The sequence below is a fragment of the Plodia interpunctella genome, chromosome 16 (genome assembly GCF_027563975.2).
Source record: "Plodia interpunctella isolate USDA-ARS_2022_Savannah chromosome 16, ilPloInte3.2, whole genome shotgun sequence".
In the NCBI taxonomy this organism is placed as follows: Eukaryota; Metazoa; Arthropoda; class Insecta; order Lepidoptera; family Pyralidae; genus Plodia; species Plodia interpunctella.
The window spans coordinates 7,242,813-7,268,721 of record NC_071309.1 but is presented as its reverse complement, the minus strand read 5'-3'; the positions used below and the strand labels follow the sequence as shown (position 1 = coordinate 7,268,721).

The following is a 25,909-nucleotide window of genomic DNA, read 5'->3' as shown; positions in this document are numbered from 1 at the left end:
TCGACCGCGAATTGGACCAACTGTGAAGGATATTGTTTGGAACTTTGGACCAATCGCGCCTAAAGGAATTTTTGCCATAAATTCCTGCAATCTTGAAGTTGCGATTACCAGCAAAAATGTTTTATCGCAGTCAGTGGAGACATTGGGATATGGGACTGATGATATGTGTTGCGTGCACAGGTAGCGTGAAAGTGTCAGAGCGTGTGACCAGCATCTGCTACAGCACGGCGGCCGAGGGCGTCAGTGTGAACAGCCTGGCGGTGGCGCTGGAATCGGGCTGCGTGGTGCTGTACTCCTCGTGGCAGCTCGCCCGCCTCGCCTGCATCCCCGCCGTGAGGGGCGCCAGGCCGCCGCTGCTCAGGTACAACATATTTATTTTAAGACATAAAGAAAACTATTATTATTAGGTAATTATATTTTACATTGGCAAATTTGGGGATTTACTTTTATTACCGCACTTTGATAACATAAATAAACTGTATTGCAAACCCACACTTATGTTGTTGCAGCATCGCATACAGCAGAAACTCCCATGTGCTGTTCGGGTGCTATTCGTGCGGGACGGGCGTGGCGTGGGAGAGTGGCGCGGGGGGCGGGGGGGCGCCGCGGCTACTGCCCGCCGCCGCCTTTCTCTGACCCCGCGCCCGCTGCCGCTGCTGGCTGCGTCCGGGGTGACCTCATATCATATACACAGACCAAATATAGAGAAGGACCCGGAATATCAACTTGTGCACAGCTGCATTAACGTCATATAAAGGGGCGGGCTTTATTAAGTCCGGAAAGAGACGGAACCGCTTACCCCATTCGTCTGCCTCAGCCCCGCATATCATCTTTCAACTTTTGTTAGAGAAATGGCAATAAACAAAGAGGAGCCGCACCTCTTTGTTTTTGCTTCGTGTTCCCTTTTTGCTGTCTAGACTACTGCAATATGGAGTTCTGCAAAAGGTGACTAAGCGAATGTAACAGCTTTGGTGTTGCAGACATCAGCAATAACCTACGATGATCGCTGTCTAGGTGTACCGCTAGTCTGTTTGTCTTCCTAATAGTATAATATAAAAATTAATTGTTTTCAATAATTGTTTTTTTTATTATTTCTTATCTGGAGAGTTTATTATTTATCTCCGTGAAGAGTTCATCACGGAGATAAACTCTCCAGTTAACACTACGACTGAAGGACCAGATTATTGTAATCTAAATTTGGCGAAAGTTGAATATTTTTCGCATTCAGAGTTGATTCCGCGATATTTTTTATTTAAATTCAAATTTCACGGTTTGTTAAAAAAAAACAATAGCGAATAATTTTGTGGTAATTAACAATTAATAAATATTAATGAGCCTCGGATCGTCATTACATTTCTAAGGCGATGTATCACTGATATTTCTTTTCGATCGTTTCGATATCCAGATCGTGAGAATTTATGGAGTTGTAAGCTAAGCTATGCTATCGTTATGAAACAAGTTTCATGGAAATGGTTTCTTGATGTAAGATCTCGGCAAAAATGTCATACAATTATATTAGATTTAGTTAATACGGCTTATAAATAAATGTAAATAAAAGAAAGCAAATAATGGCATGTCGCGAAAATTTACTCCATTACTGTCAATATGAAAATTGTTATCTCAGAAGAAGCGGCATGATTTGGCCAGCAATTTTATTTCTCCTGTTAGATTGTTACATCTATTTTTATGTAATCATGGATAAACTGATATAGTTACATAGACTTTAAACAACTTTGGTTAATTTTGCTAAACTTATTTTTTACCATGAAAGTTGATGTAACCTTATTATTCTATTTTACAACATTTTTTTATGTGCAATGCAATTATGCTAGTTCGGGTGGAATCTTGCAACTCCAATTTTTAAGCACTTATCTTTAGCTGATTGAGCTGAAATTTTGTTTAGTTTCGATGAGAATACACGACGATAAAAAATCTATAAAATTTGTATAAAATCCTTTTTTTGTGTGAGGTTTGATTGGCATTGCTGCATTTTGTTGATATTTGTTTGAGTATTATTTATCTTCGTCTAAGTGAAGTTACGATAATTTTTGCCGTCCTTCATTCTTCTTTGCGAGATTATTGTCGTTGAGCAATAGAAGGCGACTGCTACCACATCATCAGCTGCCACACTGAGATCCTCTACTGTGAAGGAGGAGAGGCTTCGAAAATGATACATTTGATTAATGATGTGCTAACAAAAGTGGTGATATTGTGTGAAATTATCAGGGTAGTTCGTGTATTATGTAAAACATATCGATAATATAATCTAGTATTTAAGATTTTTGTATATCCTTCTTGTCCCAAGAACAAGGACAAGAAGAGATTTATAATATACAATTATTTTGCTCGTAAACATTCCTTTTACGTACGACAAAAAATGGTTAAAAATTTTAAGATGTTACGTTAAAATAAGCATAATGCAATACGTACTTTTACAAAAGTATATAATGTAAGTGTGTATGTAACCTTGTTTTTACTAAAGTTTGAGCACATATTTATGTTTTTATTGACAAAATATGGAATATATTACGAACTTGATAGCTTATATTTTTGTGAACAATAATTGCCTAATATATTCATATCTTCCATAAATCAATTATTATATTATTACTGTAAAACAATTTTTTATATGCACACAAAAGTATGTAAGTTTAAGTGTTGATAATTAAAATACCTATACATTTTTATATGCCAAACTTGTTATTGAGTTATTAAATACATTGTTTATTATATTATCACTGCCTTTTATTACAATACTTAATTTCAGTTAACTAACAATATTGTTTCGAATTTGTAATTTTTATATGAATGATCGGCACCTACATTACTGGCTCACAATTCGATTCTACAAATAAATTATTTTCAATTTTTCAAACTGTGAAAGTAATTTGATCCAAATCATATTAGGATTAGCGTAATCACGTACTGGTAAAAGTAAAGGCGACACTTTGTGTTGCGCCGTGGCTTCCGTTTGGTGGCTGGTGGCTTACAGGCTCTACAGTAAACTCTTTATGCACCATAAAAATACAATGCATGATGTGCATAACAGTGAATTAAATTTTTTTTGTTGTATAGCCATGGGGCGCCGGTGCAACATACAGGTTTTATATTTTTTGGAAACTGGAACAGATTTTGCCCTACTCTAACACATACTATAACATATCCTGGGAGTACCTTCACGTGGTGAAGGCGTTAACAGTTTCGACCTAATTTTCGATGCCGACGGATCTTACATAATTGATAAAATCCCTCCAATTGGTTTGGTATAACTAACAAACATCCTCACTTTCGTTTTTAAAATCCACTGGAGTCATATAGTCTACTCGAATGAAGTCGCGGGCATCAACTAGTACCTACATAAAAGGTTGAAATGGCGGCCTTATCGCTCAAGTAATTTCCAACAGTTAAAAAACATATTATAGTTTTGGTAAAAATATAGTGATAAAAATACATTTTACACTAACTTTTGCCTGCGGCTGCGCCCGCGTTTATTGTCTGCGTCTCACAAATTATTTTTGTCAATATCTCAGGTTCTAAACAAAGCGATGAAACCTATAGGTTTTTAGTTAGACCATCTGCTATACAACTGTGGAAACAGCATCAAATTCCATTCAATTTTTGTGTGATGCGCGAAGAAACACAGACAGACGGACAAAAATTCTAAAAAAACATTGTTTTGGTTTCTAAGTTAGTCCCAATATAAAGACTAGTTCCATAATTATTTTTCAATAATAATGTTTATGTATAGACATAGCTCACTTACAGTTTCATATACATATGTATGATGAGATGGACCACGTAAAATGACATCGGTTTCAGCCACTGACACATCATCATCGCGTGTCACAGGGTCATAGTCTTATTATTTTATCGTAGATTAATTTTAAGCATGCGTTGCTTATATATTACAATTATAATATACATGATGTACTTATTGTATAAAAGTGGTTGTATGAAGATCAACGCTTGCAGTATGTTTCCGAATTTTATTTGAAACAGTTCTAGTAAGATAACGGAAAAAAATTTAGTAGCTGTTCAACTTGGCTTGAAAACCCATTGCCAGCAAAGTGGCTTTTGGATTCAGTGCACAAATTTTATATGTAAGTGTTAGTTTTATATGTAAATTGTCTTCTTAAAATCAAAGAAAGTTACCTACGTAACTCGAATTCTATATTTTTATAAATAGCTAGCGGCCCGCCACGGATTCCCTCGAATAAAACTAATGATAATAAAAAGTAAGTAAGTGCAATAGCATTTAGGTATTGATTTTTGTGAATGTTTGCCGAGAACTTTATCCTATTTCACTGAAGGTATTGTAATTTCATTATCCGTAATATTCGACATTAAAAATAATATTTAAACAATAAATATCTTCTTTCTAAATTAAGTTTTTAATTTGACCTTTATGGTTGTTATTGAAATATCGACCAACGAAGGTATTGGAATACTACTTATCTATATTACTATCCGTAATATTCGACATTAAAAAAAAAAATAACAATAAATATGTAGGATTTCTTTTAAGTTTTATAATTGACATTTATAGTTGTTATTGGATATTTTAATAACAACCATAAAGGTCAATTAAAAACCAAACTGGATCTAGGTCTGCACATATGCTAGCCATAGCTATGGTTTATGTACAAATAGATGTTGCCCGGGGCTTCACTCCCGTGGGAATTTTTGAGATAAAATATAGTCTATAGCAATCTTGGATAATGTACTTTTCTAGTGGTGAAAGAATTTTTGAAATCGATTCGATAGTTTCGGAGATTACCAGCCTCATACATTCAAACTAATACTTTGTAATAAATAAATAAATATATTATTACAAATCACACAGATTGAGCTAGCCCCAAAGTAAGTTATACTTGTGTTATGGGATACTAACTCAACGATACTATATTTTATAACAAATACATATAAAGATAAACATCCAAGACCCGGGCCAATCAGAAAAAGATCATTTTCCATCATGACCCGACCGGGGATCGAACCCGGGACCTCTCGGTTCAGAGGCAAGCACTTTACCACTGCGCCACCGAGGTCGTCAAAATAATAGTATAGATTAATAGAATTTTTATAGGTTTTCCTGTAATCTACAAGCAATGAACAATATGTATTATTGTTCATTGCTTGTAGATTGGATATATATTATTATACAATAATAACAACTATTTGGGATCCTCATAACGAGCACTTTCATATATGACACAATAAGTTTAGGAAACTTTAATTTTTTTAAAATAATTCACCCCCAAATCACGTTGTTTAGGCAAATCTTTATTATAATGTGCTTTACTTTATACCCTTGAAAACATAAGTTAGCCGGTCAGTTGTGTAAAAATCTACGGTACCTTTATACACTAGTTCAATTCGTTTAGACTGCGAGGATTGTTGTAGTGCTTGTCCTAATTTAATCACTAACAAATAGGTCCAGCTTAGTCAATTTGTATCTGAAACATATTACATATCGTGTAGGTAGTGAACCATCCCATTAGTTCCAACGCATTTACCATCTACGTAGCTAGGTAATCATGTTACGTAGAGATTGACTAATGTCACTATCTGACCAGTCTTTGCGCGCGGCTTCGCCCGCGAGATTTTCCCACAGGAACATTTATTTTTCCGGGATGAAAGATACCCTATATCCATACCCTATGTCCAAATGTGCAAAATTTCCAAAAGATTGGTTGAGCAGATAAAGCATGAAGAGGTAACAAATAAACTTATTTTCGCACTTAAGTATAAGTTAGGATTGAGATAACTCGACCGGAACATCTACAGGTAGGTCGATATAACTTCAATAATGAGGCTAGGCTGATAACATTAGGGCATTTGGTTCCCGCCCTAGAAAAATACCACTCCATATTTCCCGTGGATGCGATTAGTCGACTAGGAGCTAAACGTTTTTGACAGGCAACAACAGCATTTCCAAATAATCAGACCGTTTGATGGTTTCACGTCTCACAGAATGAATAAGTCTCATTAGTTCAACTGTTGATCTACTAGTTGTATTAGTGGGAACGTGTGATGCGTCATTCTGTATCATCTCGATCCAAAGAGCAACATAGCCTCAATGCGTTTTGATCATGAGTTTACGACACAATCGGCGTGCGTGAAACAAACATTTTACTTAAGTATTACAATTTGTAGTTGTTTTATCGTTTGTACTCGAGTAAGTTGTTAGGTACCTAACTATAAATAACAATTACTTAGAGTTAAAAAAATATTTTTTCATGGACAAATAAGTAGGCAATATAAGACGTAACTTACCTAAGTTGAGACGACGAAGGTTAGGTACTTCAGTAGGTACCTACCTAATATAAGTTGATAAGTAATTAATATAAATAGAAACTAGGTCAAGAATATTTTCGTTCGTTCAATTTTTATTTTTTATATGTGTAAAACTTAGGGTTTGTTGCGCCGTCATCTTTGACATTAACTTTAACGTGCACAGAAAAAGGCAAAATACCTACGTCAATGACGCGCCGGTTAAAATCAACGTCAAATTTGACGGAGCAACTCACCTTATAGTACCTAGCTGCATCCCAGGGCTTCGCTCCCAAGGAATTTCGATTATTATTCCTTGTTATATTCTACTCGTGTACCAAATTTCATAACAATCCGTCAAGTAGATTATGCGTATATATACATCCTTAAAAACTTTCGCATTTACAATATTAGTAGGAAGTAGGATACCTAACTACATAAGTAGGTCCATTATTTTCTGAAGATATTACCTATTTCATATCATTGATTAGAGTTGTTGGTAATAATTCTTTTTTTACCTACCAATCTATCACCAGGTGACCTGAAATGTTCTAGCCAAGTGGTATGTACATGCACAAAAAATTAATAACGCGGCCAAGTGCGAGTCGAACTCCCATGAAGGATTCAGCAAGTAACCAACTTAAAAGTTCTTGTTGATCTTTTATGTTATGTTGTTTTAAGAAATAAGTAATTGATAAGTAAGTAAACATTATAATTAGGTACCTATATGATGGAAAGGTAAATTGCGGTTTACGATTTATGACGTATACCTAGTTTTTATTTATCGTTCAAACCAATTTTCGGTGGAAGTTGAGATAGTAATGAACATCATATATTTTTTTAGTTTTATCATTCTCTTATTTTAGAAGTTTACATGGGGGAGGGGGGGGGGGGGGTTCGGCGGCACATTTTACCACTTTGGAAGTGTCTCTCGCGCAAACTATTCAGTTTAGAAAAAAATAATATTAGAAACCTCAATATCATTTTTGAAGACCTATCGATAGATACCCCACACGTATGGGTTTGATAAAAAAACCATTTTTTAGTTTCAGACACCCCCAAAATTTATTGCATTTATTTTTCTACTTTTAAGTAAATTTTAATGCGACAGTATACCAACTCCATCTATTAAGACACAAACAGACATAACTAATCTATAAGGATTCCGTTTTTGCCATTCGGCTACGGAACCCTAAAAATGCTTATACCTATGTTCCTTATCAAGAACAGCCACGCAAGATTTCACCGGTACCTACCTACACATACCTAAACGTTAAAGTGTAATAAAGTTATTTTCGCATTGTACCTACCTATTTCACATTGTTACTTTAATAGGATAATAGCTACAAATGTTTAACAAAATGTAAATAACTATTAACATAATTGAAATCAGTCATGTAATCCGCGTAGAGTTCCGACAGAGCTATGACGAGCTACAACGCGAACAATTGCAAAAAGAATGCTTCAAATTACGGATAGATATACCGATTTGCGATATGAAACCAAATTGTGGCTGAATTGTAGTCATTGTGAGCGATGGTCACATCTCGTGAGGGCAATTTATTGGGCTGCTATCATAAGATCACGCCACGGTGCGCGCATTCAGCCGCGGCCCATGTCCGCAAGTTCACCCGGCGACTCCGCACAAACGTGATATTGTTGTTAAACTGATAAACCGCGATAACTAACCAACGTGCAGCGGAAGGAAAGGTTAGTTTGTCATCCATCCGTTTTAAAATTCACGCGTTTATGACGTAAATAAACAAATACAATCTGCTACAAATTGATTGTTATTGTGTTTTTATCATGACTTATCTATAACTAATGTTTCGGTAGGTACTGAAGTAAGTACTATGTAAAGAAAAACATGAAAAGAATACTTGTGTTAATGAAACTTGGTGACTTTTTCATTAAATGTTTGTAAACTTAACCAATTAAAATTATTTTTTGCTGAAAATATCTCGAGTTGCGTCTCAAAAGCTTTTTGTGTTGTTTTTAAGTGTACGAGACCAAATTAATTTACTTATTTAAAACTAGATTTTGTCTATGGCTTCGCCCGCATGACTTTCTCATGAAAACAGTTTTTTTTTCGGTATGAATAAACCCTATGTACTCTGACTCTTGAACTAAATGCAAAATTTCGGGAATATTGATTCAGTAGTTAGAGCGTGAAGAGTAACAAACAAACTTACTTCCGCATTTCTAATATTAGGATTAGTCACAAAACTTAGGATTATAATGTTGATTTTTTTTTTCACGTTGTCTAGGAGACGGTTCTTATGCCTTGCAAAGTAAATGAGGTAGGGAATCTTTTTATTTCCGACGAGTCTTCCATAATTACGATAAAGTGTCTAATTAATTTTGCAACCTTCATTAAAGGGACTTTCACAATCATCTATCTTACGTTATATTTTCATTGTAACAGAAAAATGCCACCTCAAGGCCAAGAGCGAGATTCGTGGGTACTGTACGAGAACGATGATAAGGCCCAGGATGGAGCTACCACCTTTGTGGTGCCGCCGTCCGCGGAGAAGAGGAAGTGGCAAATTGTCTGGAGAAATGTCATTTTGTTTGCTCTTTTACACATCGGCGGCGTGTATGGTGCTTATTTGTTCCTCTTCAAAGCTATGTGGACGACTGGATTGTTTGGTAAGTTTTTAAATTATGGTATTTGATATTACTTTAATATTCTTGACACTAATAAGAAAAGCCTAAGATGCAGTTGCCTTTTGACCATTTGAATGCTAACAGCACTGTTTGCACTATATAAGTTGTAGTTAATTTAATCAATATTCAAATAAATACGTAATTGATACGAAGTCGAAATACAATTTTTCGAATGACGCACTTTTTTGGGTGTTGACTACTGTACTGACTGACTACCTGACAACTTTTTTGTCGTTTTTTTTTTTAGAGTGGCATGAATAAACATAACAGAGGTATCAATCATTCAAACCATATTTGAAATTAAATTGCGTCGCTTTGTGAAAACCAAATTTGACATAGGTACCTATTTGAACTCTGCTCTATGTCTGTTGCTGGTTCTACTTATAAACAAAAGCGATTGGGTATGTAAATATATTTCGTAAAGTCTTCAAAGATCAAAAAATTGGAATGTGTAATACCTACCTATATGTAATTTCGTGAGTGTTCTTGAATTATTTCGCGACAGAATAGGTAGGCACCAAAGTGGCACAAAGCTGAAGCCAGGAAATAAATTTTACTACAGCAGTATAGATGAATTGCAAAATAAAAGATCACTTTGAATAGGGACATGTAGCTCTTCGTGTTGCGGATTCCTCGGCGAAGTGATATTAGAGTGGTTACTCTCGTTTTCTGAAGAAAACGCAAAACGTATCCTGACTTGAATGTCAGGATACGTTTTGCGAGATCAGTCTCACTTAAAGAGAAGTATTCATAGTAGTAGTTACCCTACTGGTAAATCGGTTCAGATTTGGTCCGTTTGCATGTATTGGAAAATATACAGCGAGTATTGGCTGTATCTCATTTGTATTATTATGTAATTCAGTTTTTATTATTAGTTGTTTCGGAAAATAATTTTAAATTTGTCCATAGCAATTCCGAATTGTTATTCAAATGATTCTACAGTGTACATTGTGAAAAGCAATAAATGATTTGAATTGAATGGAATATGGAAAAGTTGCGATAAGTTTCAATAATTAAATTACGTTTACTATTATGTTCGACTAAGTGTTTCCTCCTCGTTTTTTACTACAGTATTTATTTCATTATTTAAGTAAGCGTCAAATATGTCTATAGTATAAAATAGCGGTTTTTCAACATTAAAAACAATTATTCAGAAATAAGATCATCACGGATAATTTTTCACGTCAATTAATTAGAATTCATTATTTTTATTTAGATTTTTTTTATTTCTTGAACCTATTTACTATCTATCTAATATAAATATTTTTTACAAAAATCGCTAATATACGAATAACAGGTTTAAATTCTAAGTGATATCTCGACAAAATATCAGAGAATCTTATGAAGAAACGCATTTAAATTCGACAGTAAAGTGCCAATTCCTAGGTATGGTATGTTTGTTATTCATTCGCGCAAAATCTTTTCACGTAACCAATTGGCCCCTAAAGAACGAGAGCCACAAGCTAGCTCACTTACTTCACTGGCTCTGCGACCCAATAAGAATGTTGCCCCCGATTAGTATCGGAGGCCAACATTATTTTCTTCTCATTGGGAAAATGAATTGGCAAAATTCTAGTGAATTTTCCACTCTTTCCTATACAGCGCCACTTCTTGCTAGTCGACTCTTCAGAATTCTCGGTACTGTGGTGCCTCTCCGCAAACGATAGCTCATCTTTTTATTTGTCCTGAGTGTACAAACACCCCTCGTGCCTCGTGGCTTGTTTTAATAGCTTATTTTTGTTTTATTATTGGAAACTTATAATTGGCATTCCGACTTATATTTAAGAGAATTTTTTTAAAAACAGCTGTTGGTTCCTCTAAATATAAATAAAAAACATGATTTGATACGTAAAGAAGAGTGTTTCTGTAGCTATTCCATTTATTCCAGCATTCTTCCTGTACCTGTGCTCGGGGCTGGGCATCACGGCGGGCGCCCACCGGCTCTGGGCCCACAAGTCCTACAAGGCCCGTTTGCCGCTGCGGGTTCTCCTCACAGTCTTCAACACCATAGCTTTCCAGGTAAATGCACTTATGCTTTGAACAGTGTACATGTCAAACTACTGAATGAAATCTTTAGCAGTGATTACTAAATCCACTGGATCTAGATATGTGTACGAGTACATGCAGGAAATAACAATTTCTCATGTTACGAACCACAGGGTCTACCATTGCCTAGCGTGAGATAGTTTCAAAAATAGTGCTGTTGTATGAAATTAGATAAATTTTGCTATATTTTAGCACACTAAGTGGTGGAATGTCAAAAAATTTTAATACTCTTTGTTATTGCTCAATAATGAAATACAAGTACAGTTGTCTGAATAAAATAGGTCGCTCAGGTCGTTGGGGTCCATGAGCCCCTTGGGTCGCGGTGCCCGTGCACCGTCTATAGCCCTTCGGTAGCTTCGCCATAGTCTGTATATCTATCATTCAAAATTGCGACAAAATATACGGAATAACTTAATTAATTAGTTTTCAAGATAATTATATTTCAAGAGGGTAATTATTAAAAATTACGTTGTTTATTTATGACGCACCCTCAAACATGTGATCGTAACCTTCCGATATCTCATATACTTAACGGTGCGTATAAATGATAAGTATTTTATTTTGGCAATATGGCGTAATTTCAATGTAAAAATATACTAAGTACATTATATTTTTACCTTTTTTGTCTATTGATTATATTACTGTACCCATGCGGTACCCATATCGCCCGTTTTGACACATAAGGGGTCACACAGCTATAAGAAGAAAATTTCGTCTGTTTATAAGATCCATCAAAGGAAATGACGGTGAAAACCTCTGTACTGTTACAAGGAATAATAATACAAACTCGTGCTTTTGTAGACACATTTTGTGTAGCAGGTGAATAGCTTAGTTCGTTTCAAACGTTCCATAATATCGAAACGTGAATATAAAATTTGTTATCAATGATATCTTTAATATTAACCCTGACCTTGCTATCATTGACCAAACTTTCGATGATCAAAGAAATGGCTCCCAATCGCGGTTTCATCACCATCCTGAATTTTCAAAACAAGTGTCACCGTGACACCACATTCAGCATCACTGAAAAAAACTTTGACTATTAAACGTGAATATTTTTACGAAACTAAGTTAGGTACCTAACGAAACTATTATCATTGCGCTAGCTTCGTAATAAAAGTTGTTACGTGTGTTTCATTCCATATAATGACCACGGTACTTAGTCATGAGGAATACGATTATGAAGAAGAAGCTTCGTAATAAAACGATATGGATTAAAACACGTATGCGTATTGCGTATGCAGTAATAACTGGAAAATTAATAAAAGAAGCTATATGAAGTAAGAAAGTGATGCGCTGAATAGTGGCTTCACCGAATAACCGAATACTATTCGGTTTAGAAAAACAATCCATTTTTATTTACCGAATAGTATTCGGTTTAACGTTTGCCGAACCCGAAATTGGGTCGAATTTTCGGATTACCATTTTACTGTTATAAAATGCTGATGCTAACTACATGTCGTGCGAGCCACATCACCATCACCGAAAGAACTTCTTATAAATCCTTTAAACAGGTAGGCCGTATGGCCGTATGTACGTGACAAGAAAAAACAATCCATTTTATTCTCATCATTTATGCCGATTGAAATTTATATCTATGTATCTCATAGGTATGAATCAATTAATGCTACGCGTCAAATGTAAATCTGCATCCAAATTTATCAACTTTTTTACTTATTATTGCGTGTAAATGTGCTGTCGTGTATCACGCCGCGCGTGTTTGATAACATGGTATTAAACTTTGAACAATAATACTATGTAAACCCAAAAATTAGCACCGACTATCCGGGGAGCCAGTCGTTTGAAGTGCTCCCGGAAGTCCCAGCGTGAGTCCAGGATGATACCCAGGTACTTGATGTATGGTTTCACCTGGACTCGTTCCCCACCGATGGATATGGACGCACCTTCAGGCGATGACCTCACACTTGTTGAAGGCCACCCTGAGCCCCAGCAGCTTGATGCGGATGACCATCAGGTCTGCTGCGACTGCGGCTGCCCTGAATCGTGGTATCCCCCTACACCAGCCTGGTGTCTATTTTATCCAGATTGCACAGGGAAGGTCCCCACCTGGTGGAAGCTTCTCCATCAGGTGGAATGTCAAAGCCATAACCGCAACCACATATTGATCGAAAATTGTATGATAGCCATTATGATAGATATATATAGATATTATAATAGACAAGAAGAAGAAGGTATACTCAAAGAGCGTAGATCCAACTAAGAAATTTAAAGATATACTTTACAATCGTCTGATGGATGTACCATTTACCAAGTATTTGGTATTTGAACGATATAATATTTGTTTCTATTTGTTGGCTCGCGGGCCGAACCTCTGAGACTTGAAGATTTTCTTTTGTAATCGCGGAATATTTCCACAGGCACTCGTCGACGCCCGGGCTGCCGCATTTCGTGGACTTAATGACCCGGGATTAATAAATTCCATCGAATTTCACCGCTTTGGCGGCTATACTCCTAGTAAAATATACGTATAGTTAGATTCCTGTGTGAAATTTCATAATGCTTAATTTATGAAATTACGCATTATAATTATAGTTATTAAGCAACGAAATAAAACATACATAAATTACCAAAATTGTCCGAATAGTTCGTACACAATATTTCGATTCGATAAAACTGTTTCAGAAAAATATTATTTTTTAATGATTACCCATATAACTGGAAGTATTGTCTAATCTGCGCCCATGTACACGAACTACTGTGAACCACATGAGTTTGTATACCAATTTGGATTTTAACTTGCTTGCTTTTGAATAATTTCAAAGTGACATTAAATTTAGAATGAGTAGGCATAATGGAATAAAAAACTATGGAATATTTTCAATTTATAAGACAGATAAAGGCTTTTAAACAACAAGCTTGCAATAAAATATAATTGCATAAATTTGATAACTCTCTTATTACAATTAATTGAGATTAAAATTTGACCTTGACTTCTTCTTGAACTTTGTTTTTTGTGGCCTTTCCACGTTTCAGTTGGCAAATTAACTGTTTGGTCGGCATATGAAGCGTATCTTGTGTAAAATACCTCATTTTATACTAGTCAGTAATTGTATAGGTATTTATTTAGAAGCATCGCTCGTCTATAAGGAGCATAGGCTCCTTATAGACGAGCGATATTGATTAAAGGACATAGGTCCTTCATCTCGCTCGCTAACTATCTTCTCTTCTCCATAGTCGTATTCCTCATGGCTGAGGGTCGTGGCATTGCGTGGAATTAAACACACATATAACAACTTTCTTGGCATTAGTAATTGAATGGTTTGCCATTGCCTTCTCCATTTCACACACAAGTTAATAATCAACCAGTGTGCAGGTTTCCTCACTATGTTTTCTGTCACCGGAAGCAAGTGGTGGTCGATGAATAATACTATACATGAGTTAGATTCGTACAAACTCGTGTGACACGAACAGGATTCGAACCTGGGACCTTTCGATCCATAGGCGGGTGTCTTAACCATTAAACCACCACCGTTAACTATCTCCACAGCAAAAATCACAAGCAATAAATGCAAAGCTCCGATTTGACGTGAAGAAGTACAAACACGCTTTCACATGATTTTAAACACGAAATTTGTCCATCTCTCTATAGCTTCTTTGAAATCACGCAACGGATTTTGATGTGGATTTCTTTATTAAATAGAGTGATTCGAGAGGAAAGTTTAGGTTGATTTTTTTGTAAATAACAAGTCATCGTGGTATATATTGTATATTAAATATAAATTTAACAGTGTAGACTAACTTTTATCAACAAAAATGGTGGAGTGCTAGGAAAAAATCCTTATTTCTGTATTATAAACCAGTGGTTCGTCCCAGCTCGGGTAAAACCATAATAAATTATACATCTAACCTTCCTCAGGAATCACCACTATCTTTTGGTGAAAACCGTAAAAAAATCCGTGCGGTATTTTTTTGTTTATCGCGTACAGACAGATATTTTAAAAACCTAAATTATAGGATGCGGTGATTGACTGGGCGCGCGACCACCGCCTACACCACAAGTACTCGGAGACGGACGCGGACCCCCACAACGCGACCCGTGGCTTCTTCTTCTCCCACGTCGGCTGGCTGCTCGTCCGCAAACACCCGCAGATCAAGGAGAAGGGGCCCACCATCGACCTCAGCGATTTGAGGGCCGACCCCGTACTGCATTTCCAGAAAAAGTATGTATTTCATAAAATATCCATAGTGTTATATCCATAATTTTATAAATGCTACATCTGTTTGTCATTTTCATAACTAAACCATTCAGCAGATTTATAGTATACAGAATAGATCCTAATATTACAGCACACCCCGTGTGGAACTGCGGCCAACAGCTAGTTTAGTAAAGGAAAATAGTAAATTAAAAAACTTTATTCATGAATTTTATTTTCCAATTTCATGAGTTTTTTTCAAACTTTTCATTGCTGTTCGATTAGTATTTCTTATTTTACTTGGAATGAAAAAGGATGACCGTGATTGCCAAGTTTTGTTTTTACCATACGAGAAGATTTATAATGAATTCTTGAACGTTGGTGAACTGCTGACGTGTGCAAAAGTTTAATAATACATATCAATTTTAAATAAGGCGAAGTATGCATAAGTATTTATTTTCTTTGTATTACATTATAACAATTATAAAATTATCCTTTCCAGATACTACCTAATCCTCATGCCTCTGGCTTGCTTCATTCTGCCCACGTATGTACCTACACTGTGGGGCGAGTCACTCTGGAACGCGTATTTCGTATGCGCGATATTCAGATACGTATACGTACTTAACGTGACGTGGCTCGTCAACTCGGCTGCGCATGCGTGGGGCAGCAAGCCTTACGACAAGAACATCAACCCTGTGGAAACCCGCCCCGTGTCCCTTGTTGTCCTCGGAGAAGGATTCCACAACTACCACCACACATTCCCCTGGGATTATAAAACAGCTGAGTTAGGAGATTACTCTTTGAACTTCTCCAAGTTGTTCATTGATACGATGGCGAAGATCGGCTGGGCGTATGACTTGAAGACTGTGTCGTCGGAGGTGGTGGAGGCGCGAGTGAAGCGCACGGGGGATGGTAGCCACAATGTGTGGGGCTGGGACGACAAGGATGTCCCGCTTGAGGAGAAGCAGGACGCCATGATCGTCAACCCGGCCAAAGATGAATAGTCCTTTGCCCAAACTTATGGCCAATGGTCAATATTTAGAACTTATTGTTCAATATAAATAGTTACATATTTTAGTAGAATAAATATAAAATTGGTTTTAAACTAAAATTTATTTGTCCTAAATATATTATTTGCGAAAAAAATTAAAATGAATATAAAATCTGACAACTAAAGTTAATTAATAAAATGATAATAGTGATGAAACATACTACTTACTACGAAATATATTTATAGCTTTATATTTACAAATCTCTGAAGTAATGTGCCGTGAGGTAACGTTCCCAGAAGGCTGGCAGCAGTACCTTGCTAACGATTATTTAATTCTATTCCATTTCTTTATAAAATAAAAAAGAGATTACATAGAGTAATAGATTTTGACAAGTTTATTGTATTTTAGAGCGTAGTTTGTCAATGATTTAATATAGTTACTATTTATGAGCTACTGCATATAGTTACTATTTATGAGCTACTTGTGGAGTTTCGTAGATTCGTTTAAACTTTGACAGTAAGAACGAATACCTGAAAACCCATTAGAGCTAAATAATATTAAATAATATATTCACCAAGTAGACATAGAAAATTTAGTCTTTTTTAGAATTGTGATAATTTAGACTAGCTTTACATTTTATAAATTATTTAAATATTCTATACACACTATCAATAAAGATTGGTATACTCGAGAATATTATTTATTTTATATTTTGAACTACCCCGTAAGATGAAGTAGGATAAAAGCGTTGAACGCGTTGAAGCTACGGTACAGGAAAGCTACGATCCGCGTCGTAGCCCATGGGTGTTCTACGAGCTACGAAATATGTAGCACATATGCTACAAACAATTTGTTTATTACCATTATGCCTACACCTGCGTATATATTGCGAAGTTGCAATTGTAGTGATCGACAATTTCGCTTGCGATGAAAACGAAAGGTTACAAGACATTTCGTAGTATCGCGAAGCCTGTACGGTTTGTACTTTATTGACTGATAGAATGATAGTCCGATAGATAGACAATGATAATACTGTACTGAAAGTTCCAAATGTTGTTTGATACAAATAGCATTAAAGTTATTGCTAATATGATAGAATGATGAAACACACATAAATAGATCGGAAAACAATGATAGTAAAATTAAGAGCGGAAAAACTGATAAAAATGGATATAATGATACTGAGATCACGTAGAGTTGAACGTGAACTGATTTATTTTAGTAAAGCGCGCGCCACAAAGTACTTATGATTTTGCTTACGCTCGCGAATTGTATGAGTCCTTGGCCCGTACAAAGCCTATCGTTACAACTTGCGTGATAAGTTTGTTGGAAATCTATATCCACTTTATCCACACCGATATTATCAATTTCAAAGTGTTGTTTGCTTGTTTGTTTATTTCACGTCAAAACAGAGCATTATATTGTGCCACAGGCGAAGCAATGTGTGACGGATAGTCTCTTAATCAGCAGTAATCGCAGTCTTGAAATTAATTGAATTGCACTTGATAAATGTTGACAAGATAGAAAAATGCATCGCACTACTAAGTATATTGTTCTTATTATATCTTATGTGTATACTACCATATTCTCGATAACCTTGGGCTGACACAGGTGGCATAAGGTGACAGAAATTGCATCCATAAATTTCACATGCGTGATGGATGCGCAAATGCCAGATGCAATGCTTGATGCAATTTTATACATTTTTAGTACACAAGATATTCAGAATGAAAACACAAATATATTTTTAAACAATTGAATATTTTTCTGGTGTTGTATAGAGCCCGTGGACTCTATTCACAATCTAAAGGCCCGAGGGTTCAAATTCTACTCACGTAAAAGTAAAAGTTTGGTCCCGATAAAAAAATACATCATCGCGATGAAACTTATGACGTAAAAGTTATGTCAGACGTTTATGATTAGAAATAAAGTTTAATTCACGTGTATCAAAATCATCAGTTTATTTAACTGCGATAACATGACGATTGCAATACCGAAACAATGGCACATTTTAAAATAATTTTAGGTTTCGTTTGTGCCGGTGCTGGGTTAGTTTTTGGGCATTGACCTTTGTTACAAAGAAGAGAGAAGTAGTGTTTTTAACAACATATTTAATATAAGGGGATACGAAGCATGATTTTCCCATACAAACCAAACGCGGCAAACAAATATTTGCCGCGGGTATCCATATATCGTCAACGTAAAGCATTAGTATACGAGTAGGTGTGGCTACAGGATTTTTTGCAATTTGCGTGTAGTGTATCTAGCACAGGTGAGGTTTGAAAAGCAATATTAGGCCACAAATAGAGATCTGACAAAATAAAAAAAATCTTTTACATCTTTTAGCTTATTTTCACTACGGATGCATGGCATATTTGAAGTTTTCTGATGATGAGATCAACTTCTGCAAAAAGCCAAGCACGAAAATTACTATTATCGTAATGGTGACCGTATTTACTTAACGAAAAAAATGTTAGGGCTGGACTGGGCAGTTCTCTCTTTCTCTCTATTAGAAAAGGAGCTAATTAGGGAGGGACATCCTGCCTCCAGGCACTCTATCTGTATCTGTATTTCCTCGCGGAATTATATCATTTGTAAATCATATTTTAGTAAACTTAAGGCTGGTTTTATTTTCGCTTTTTTTCCATTGGAGTAATCCGTTAGGTCATATTCGTAGCACTCCTAATACATATATCTATTACGAGTTTTATTTATAAAACCTTGTAATGAAAGGGTCCAGAAGGTTTCTGTGCAAGTTTGCGTAAGTACCTACGCCCACTTTACTTTCAGATGCCATTGCACAATGGTAGGACTACACTGGATAGTAATTTCAATTAGGGCTATCTCACTCGCCACTGTGTGGCTGCCATCAATTTAGGGCGCTTGTGTGGATACATTAAATTAATTTCATGTCCAGGGTGTTTCCTGTTCATTGTTCTTGTCCCCGACTGTATATAGTATCTTTTAGTGTTATAATTGTAAACGTTAGAAGTTACGGGTCACGCTTCTAATTGTATTTTTTGTTTATCTAGTGGTGATTCCTCTAGACTGGTATAAATTCATTAATTTATATTAGAGCTGCATTTGTTTTTGTTTATTTTATTGTTGGGACTATACTGCATTTAACTCGTGATTAAAATATCGGGAAAAGTATCCTATATGTCACTCAGGAATAATGTAGCTAACGTTGAATGAATGTTGGTTCCGAAGATACCTACTACACCCTAGACACTGAATGTGATGTATAGCATTTATAGTACAAGGTTTATTTCTTCCTTCAGTTTTAGGAAAGAATTTTCGGGATTACTCATATATCTAATGAAAGCTTTGGTAGAATACGCTTTACATTTCATGAAATATTTAATAAGTATTTATGAATCTTTTTAATAAAGTTGAGTAGTACTAAATTTCTAAATTGTTTAGGTTTCGGTAAATTCACTACGTTTAATATTATATAGGCGACAAAGTTTTTGTTTAATTCATCTACATTATTAATAGATTGTCATGGTCATCCCATAAAATTAAAACATTAACTTAACAAACATTAATCGTATAAGTACTAGTATCTTCCACCAATCAATCTTGTTTTTAATGTTTCAATTCTTGTCATCCCCTATATAAAATTCCAAGGGCTCGAACAATCCACTTAGATTAGTTTCATCGCCGCTCTTGTCGGTCGCACCCGTCGCTCGGCACTCAATACTCAGGCTTTAAAAGTAAGCCCCACGGACTATAGAGTGTACCCAAACAGCTGAAAGCTTCACCATGACTGATGCCGAGGATACAGAATTTTCAAACGATTCTTACACATTTTTTGGTCCTGTGGGAATGGCTTTCTCAGACGACAATGTTCTAGATGAAACGAAAGAAGTTAAAATTGTTTTGAGTATTATTCTGGGCATATGTATGGTTCTCAGTATTGTTGGTAATGTTTGTACTTGTGCGGTCATAATTCGAGATAGATCTATGAGAACGCCGACGAACTGCTACCTCTTTAACTTGGCTGTGACCGATCTTCTTATGTGTTTCTTTGTGCCAATCGAGATATACATAATTTGGATCCCAGATTACTACCCGCTCGGAGAGGAAGGTTGTCGGATACACTTCATAATGTGGGACAGCCTGAGCAACTGCAGCGTGCTGACCATCTCAGCGCTGACCGTGGAGAGATACCTGGTCGTCTCCAAGCCGTTCCTCCGCCAGAAACTCGCCTTGAAATCGCGTGTTTACAAAATTGTGGCAATCATATGGGTCATCTCCTTTGCATTCTGCATCCCTGATATATTTTTCATAGACCTCTCCGAACGAAAGAAGTCTATATTTTGTTACATAAATATCCCGAGTCCGATAAGGATTTTGTTTATGATAGAATTAGTGGTGTTCTTCTTAATGCCTTTGACTTTGATTTTAATGTTATATCTGTATATGGCTATCAAATTAAAGTCTACCAACCTGAGGAGAAGTCCTTTCGACGGAAACCAAAACCGACACAAGGCAGTCAAAATGTTAGGTAAGTAAAAAACAATCCAATACAAATATACATATACATATATATATATATATATATATATATATATATATATAGAATCGAAGTATTATGCTCATAGGATTCAGATCAGGGTTCATTGTTTAAGGTGAAGTCACTTCCCAACTTCTATGACGACAACATGTTGTATTTCCAAATATCAGATCTACAAAGCGATAAAGGTGAAAGCTTCTGAAAATATTGGGTGGATATATAGGTATATCCCAAGTTCTAGAAGAGGAGCCCCAGGGCGCAGACTTATTAGACAAATTTTAAATACTCTACGTATGTAATAAATAGGTTTTTAGCTCATTATGTAAACTTGTACCTAAGTTTATTTTTAAAATAAACATATTTACCAAACCAAACTTTGCTCTGTATATTTCGTCAGAGCAAATTAATGAAATGTGTATAAAAATCATAAAAACTTTTCTCTACAAAAAATAAAAATAATACCTACTTAGTCAAAATCCAACTTTATACCATTCATAATGGGTAACATTATAGTAATTAACTAAGAGAATACATACCTTACCTTAACTAAGATAACGATGGAATATAGAGATATAAATATAACATTGATGAAATGAACTTTGATTGAATGAGAACCATATGGCCTCAGGTGGGCCGCATAATTTTGGTAGTGTTTTTATCCTTTATATGACGTATCTAAACGCTGGGAAAAGTTCTCACTTTACCACTCACCTACTCATTGGTCTGCCTCTACCTCTGCGGCCCACATGAACCAAACCACCGTTTTAGCTGCATGCGACAGCTGTGTTCCACCCAGTACTATCACGGCCTAGCGGTTTTGGCGCCTACATCGTGAAACCTTGGTATTAGTTAGAATAAATAATCAAAACAAAAATTGTTGGCATCCTCCTATCTGCTACAAAGAGCTGATGTATTCCAAACGGCTAAACGTACATTTTAAAAAATTCAAATTCATAATTCACATCACTTATTCAGAAATTAGACCTTTATAGGTTTTTCACGTCAATTTTGATATTAAATAGTTATTATTTCTCACAAGCTACAAACAACTGGTATTTCGGAACGACTACTGCTGAGAAGAAATGCCGAAAGAAACTCATTAAACATTCTCGATTAAATTCTCTATCAAAAAAAAAGTAGATCATCACAAAATCGGTCCAGCCACGATGGCTGCTAGGATGCTACGGACAGATACACAGACACGTTAAACTTAATAACTACATCTCTTCTGACTTCGGGGGTTAAAAATGAATTGAACAGCGTAGTTAGAGTGCTCAGCTTCTTCACCAGGACCCGCCGCTGTAGGAAGCGGCGACCTAGCGAGTAATAGATACGCAACAAGTGACGACAATTACTTTACTCTTTGAGTTGACGAGCTTCATCGTTTGTTCCAGCGGCGGTGGCGGCATCATTCTTCTTCTGCTGGTTCCCGTACTGCATTCTACGGATCATGTTCAGCCATCCCGGATTCAAGTACGAAGACTCTTACAGTGTAAGTTGAACTACATATAAAACTGAAAATTTAAATGTTTGGATTATTTCAATTAGACACGATTCAAACGTTTTTTATTAACATAATTTATTGGTTTTAGGTTTTATTTTTGTTATTAGCTGCATGATTAATATGACAGTTGCGAACTTGCGGATGAAAAACGAATAAGTACTTATATAAGTATATAACTGACGGTCTGATAACTAGGGATGCCGACGACCGTCCGAAGTGGAGACGAAAAAGTAGGAAAATGGTCACGGCTTCGACGCCCAACGGCTGAGAAGAAACCGGGAAATCTCACTATGTGAGAGTATATGCAAATCATGAAGTATAAAGCACGTATTTGTAAAGGCCGGATTAGATAGACTGACTTCCGAACTCTTCTCTAAATCGCGCCATGTAATGTATGCTGTTTGAATGGAACTTCAAAAACATTTTTTTGTTTATCATGGGCATCTCGTATCTAAGTACCTAATCAATTAATTATATCGTAATTTAATATTATATTACTTGTTCAACTTAATAATTGAGAAGGAATTAATGTTTTAATCAAATATCAGTCCCTGCGATTAGCCACGTCTCAGTAGGGCACCGGAGGGAAAATTAAGTCAATTTTCCTCGAACTCTGTGCCACGATTCAACTTTATAATATGTGGGTATAGGATGGCGAATAGCTGAAGATATCCTCAAAAGGATTACCTACATTTTTATAAAATAAAACTGCTGTGTGATTGACGGCCTTTTGTAAATATATACCTTAGGTAGGTGGTAGGTAGTGAGTGTGATTTAAACAACACCCGAAAAGTTAAAAGAACTAGAACAATGAATTGCTTACAAATGGAAACTTTTTCAAATTAAATGTAAAATAGTTTAAATAGAGGGTAAAGGCATACTACAGAGATTTGGAATTTATTTTTAAGGCATAAAAATAAAATTTGTTCAAATCTTTTCATGATGCAATAGCTGTTAACTATATTCATATGTGTGTGAACTTCACAATAAAATAAACAATAAAAATATAGAAAGTAGAAAACCCATTTAAAGCTACATTTTGCGCCTGACTGTAACAGGAAGTTGGAATCCATCGATAACGAATCTAATTATGTCTAACAAAAAGCTCGAATATAACCAGATAAAATCGTTCGAAATACTAAAGTACCTAATTTTGCGAAGTGAATGTGTTTCATTCCACGTGATACAAAAAAATTGAAAATTTCACCAAAATCCGTTATGAAGATTAGATGCGTGATTTGGTAACAAACATTTTTTACTCACTCACATTCAAACTTTTGAATTTATAGTTATAGTTAATATAAGATTAGTAAAATCTAGAATTTTAATTATAATGTAGATCTCGTTATCGTTTCCAGGTGTGGCGGATTTTAAACTTCCTGTGTTACAATGGATACGTGTCGACTGCCATAAATCCCATCTTATACAGCCTTATGTCGCGGAAATTTCGACAAGCTTTCAAAGTAAGTGGGTTTCAGTTGGGTGCGGTCTGCGAACATTGTTGTTGGAGCAGCCATGCATTTGTAAAGAAAGAGGGGGAATCATTAAAAAAAATCAGTTAATTAAATTCACTTTTTTGTACACGAGATTTGTAAATGCTATCAGGCGCGGATCCAGTCCTCAAAAGGGCATGTTTTAACACAAAACGTTGAAAGTTCATCGACATCGAGGTTTATCTTTAATTATTTAATTTTGTGGTCACAACGGGGGATCCTAGTTAGGGTGATAATACTTACTTCCCCAATAAATACTTCCTTCCTAAATTATACAAATTTATTGATATTGTCGCCGAGCAAAAAAAAACGCTCACAATACGTTGTGGTTTGTGGTCATTTCCAAATGGTCAGAAAACGAGAAACCCATGTTGCGGCTTACAATTACAGATTAAAATAATCTAGCTTATAAAATAATAAGAAAGATTAGGCAAGATAGATTTGTGTTTCTATTGAATTTAATTAAATATAAAATGTATATTTACAGGACTTCTTCAAAGGCAGACGTTTACGGTATGGTACGAAGATAACTAATACACCAGGGCGACCCAATTCTGCAATCAAATAAATACAATGTACACAAACCTTGAAACAACGTGCATATCTCCACGGAGATTGCAGCAGCTTAATTTTTGTTGTAAAATGAAATCGGATAAACAAGAGAGAAAATTGTTTTTTATTTATTTGATTTAACTACTGTATACACTGAATATTGAAATAATCGGAATACTTAATTATAATTTGTCTGTCGTACTCTTGTAATAAATTATCCGTTTATATACAAGCAGTCGAACACAGACACACGTGGAACTGATTGATAGAATTTCCAATGAAGTAATAATAGTACCTATTTGCTGATGATGATGTCATCATAATCTTCAAATACCTGGTTACTACTTATCCGGAAGTATTCAGTGATTAATAACTGTTGCCCACGTCTTCACAATGGGAGTATGCAATGTGGCTTGGCTGTTGTATGAAATGATTTTTTAAATATTTATCATTGACTCTCTTCAACAGCTAAAGAAGGCGTAAATTGTTGATTATGCTGTCTGATAGGAAAAAAATTGATACTTATAAAAATGCGTGACCTATTTGCCCGTTGCTGGCCGACTGAAGCAGTCCACCTACATGGAATCTGCTAGGAGTCATATTGGATGCATCCACCTGCAAATTGCTTGCATGGGCGGCGGGCGGCGGGCGAGCACTACGCCTCCATTCCTCCATTCACTTATTGTCTATCTGATATAGACTGTAAATTTTATTTCCATTTGATATATTCCGATAAGAAATTAGTTCAATGAAGTTCTCACTTACTTCCACTTCCAATTGCATGTAACTACTTACTTATGTTGGATGATTGTTATCGACTAACATATCTCTCATATAAGTTAATTCCTCAGCCTTTAAGTGACGGAGCCCAGGGTCCGCTTTCCTACTTTTTCTCATCCACTTAGCAAAAACATGTTTGTGAACCGACTTTCCCCATATATATAGTGCCTTTACCAATTCAGTATGGTAATAGACCTTCGTTTAAGCTTCGTCTTCAAGGCCTTATTTCGACTGCCACGTTTTTACAGTTCATCTGGTATATCTGCAGATGCAATTTCTTTGCGATCATGAGAAAGAAGTCTCGTATGGCGAGAGGGACATCGTTTGCACATCGCTTCGCTTCCCAGTCCTGATGCAGCGAAGCGTAAGACTTTGTACCGCCAATTATAACTCCAAAAGTCAGAATAAAGGGACTTAATTTTCATTTTAAAGCTGTGTAAAACACACAAGTTATATGTAATGAGTTTAGACGTAACTGACTAGCAAACGATGCCGTATTAAGCGATATTTTGTGGTAACTTGCTGTTGCTATCTGTACATTGCACGCTAAATGGGCACTGCACAGGAAGATATAAGACTAAAACTAATCACATTTTGAAACACAAAACTCGTACCTCGGATTTTCAGAAATGGTTTCGCCCAATCCTAGGAATTAATATTTTCCTATATTATTTAAATTAATCCATGATAACGTTGCAGCTAAAAGTGAGTTCCAATTTTGACATAGACTGGAATCACTTAATAATGAAACACACTTTGTCAAAAACACAATATTTATTTTAATCAACTCAACCGGCGGTTGGAAATAGCCGTGTGCTTACAATGAATAAGGAATCTTCTTGATTTACTCATGTACATACTCACATAGATTTGAGCAGTTTTGTAATCTGATAGAGAAGCATCCTTGAACCAATCAACCTTACAAA

The 25,909-nt window shown here is 35.7% G+C and overlaps 4 protein-coding genes across 8 annotated transcripts in view; 3 read left to right on the top strand and 1 right to left on the bottom strand.

The window, feature by feature from the left end:
• mv (mauve) overlaps positions 1-2,735 on the top strand; it is a 42,637-nt gene extending 39,902 nt beyond the window's left edge. For all 3 annotated transcript variants that reach the window (XM_053757127.2, XM_053757125.2, XM_053757126.2), the window contains exons 52-53: positions 181-361; positions 510-2,735. In XM_053757127.2, the coding sequence (XP_053613102.1) occupies positions 181-361; positions 510-636 (308 nt within the window). In that variant the 3' untranslated portion in view covers positions 637-2,735. The remainder of the gene's footprint in view (positions 1-180; positions 362-509) is intronic.
• Positions 2,736-3,941: 1,206 nt separating this feature from the next.
• LOC128676795 (acyl-CoA Delta-9 desaturase) lies at positions 3,942-16,829 on the top strand. 2 transcript variants are annotated; one of them, XM_053757128.1, is made up of 5 exons: positions 3,942-4,100; positions 8,699-8,922; positions 10,829-10,959; positions 14,962-15,167; positions 15,643-16,829. In XM_053757128.1, exons 2-5 carry the CDS (start codon positions 8,703-8,705, stop codon positions 16,145-16,147), a joined length of 1,062 nt encoding a protein of 353 aa, XP_053613103.1. In that variant the 5' UTR covers positions 3,942-4,100; positions 8,699-8,702; the 3' UTR covers positions 16,148-16,829. The 2 variants fall into 2 exon arrangements, with proteins under 2 accessions (XP_053613103.1, XP_053613104.1); XM_053757129.1 differs by lacking the exon at positions 3,942-4,100 and adding an exon at positions 7,837-7,983.
• A 2,983-nt stretch (positions 16,830-19,812) lies between these two features.
• Positions 19,813-24,309, top strand: LOC128676531 (neuropeptides capa receptor-like). The gene is made up of 4 exons (XM_053756681.1): positions 19,813-20,645; positions 22,049-22,146; positions 23,517-23,621; positions 24,139-24,309. The coding sequence occupies exons 1-4, from the start codon at positions 19,901-19,903 to the stop codon at positions 24,217-24,219; spliced, it is 1,029 nt and encodes a 342-aa protein (XP_053612656.1). The 5' UTR covers positions 19,813-19,900; the 3' UTR covers positions 24,220-24,309.
• LOC128676530 (pyrokinin-1 receptor-like) overlaps positions 24,116-25,909 on the bottom strand; it is a 45,349-nt gene continuing 43,555 nt past the window's right edge. The window contains exon 6 of one of the 2 annotated variants that reach the window (XM_053756678.1): positions 24,116-24,205. In XM_053756678.1, coding sequence (XP_053612653.1) covers positions 24,182-24,205 — 24 coding nt within the window. In that variant the 3' untranslated portion in view covers positions 24,116-24,181. The remainder of the gene's footprint in view (positions 24,206-25,909) is intronic. The other variant, XM_053756675.1, reaches the window with a different exon arrangement.

Bases quoted from the DNA above. Each gene is read 5' to 3' on its own strand.
- LOC128676795 (XM_053757128.1), top strand. From the start codon at position 8,703: ATGCCACCTCAAGGCCAAGAGCGAGATTCGTGGGTACTGTACGAGAAC. The intron at 8,923-10,828 runs GTAAGTTTTTAA...CATTTATTCCAG, and splicing joins GTGGACGACTGGATTGTTTG to CATTCTTCCTGTACCTGTGC. The intron at 15,168-15,642 runs GTATGTATTTCA...TATCCTTTCCAG, and splicing joins GTACTGCATTTCCAGAAAAA to ATACTACCTAATCCTCATGC.
- LOC128676531 (XM_053756681.1), top strand. From the start codon at position 19,901: ATGACTGATGCCGAGGATACAGAATTTTCAAACGATTCTTACACATTT. The intron at 20,646-22,048 runs GTAAGTAAAAAA...CGTTTGTTCCAG, and splicing joins CAAGGCAGTCAAAATGTTAG to CGGCGGTGGCGGCATCATTC. The intron at 23,622-24,138 runs GTAAGTGGGTTT...GTATATTTACAG, and splicing joins AATTTCGACAAGCTTTCAAA to GACTTCTTCAAAGGCAGACG.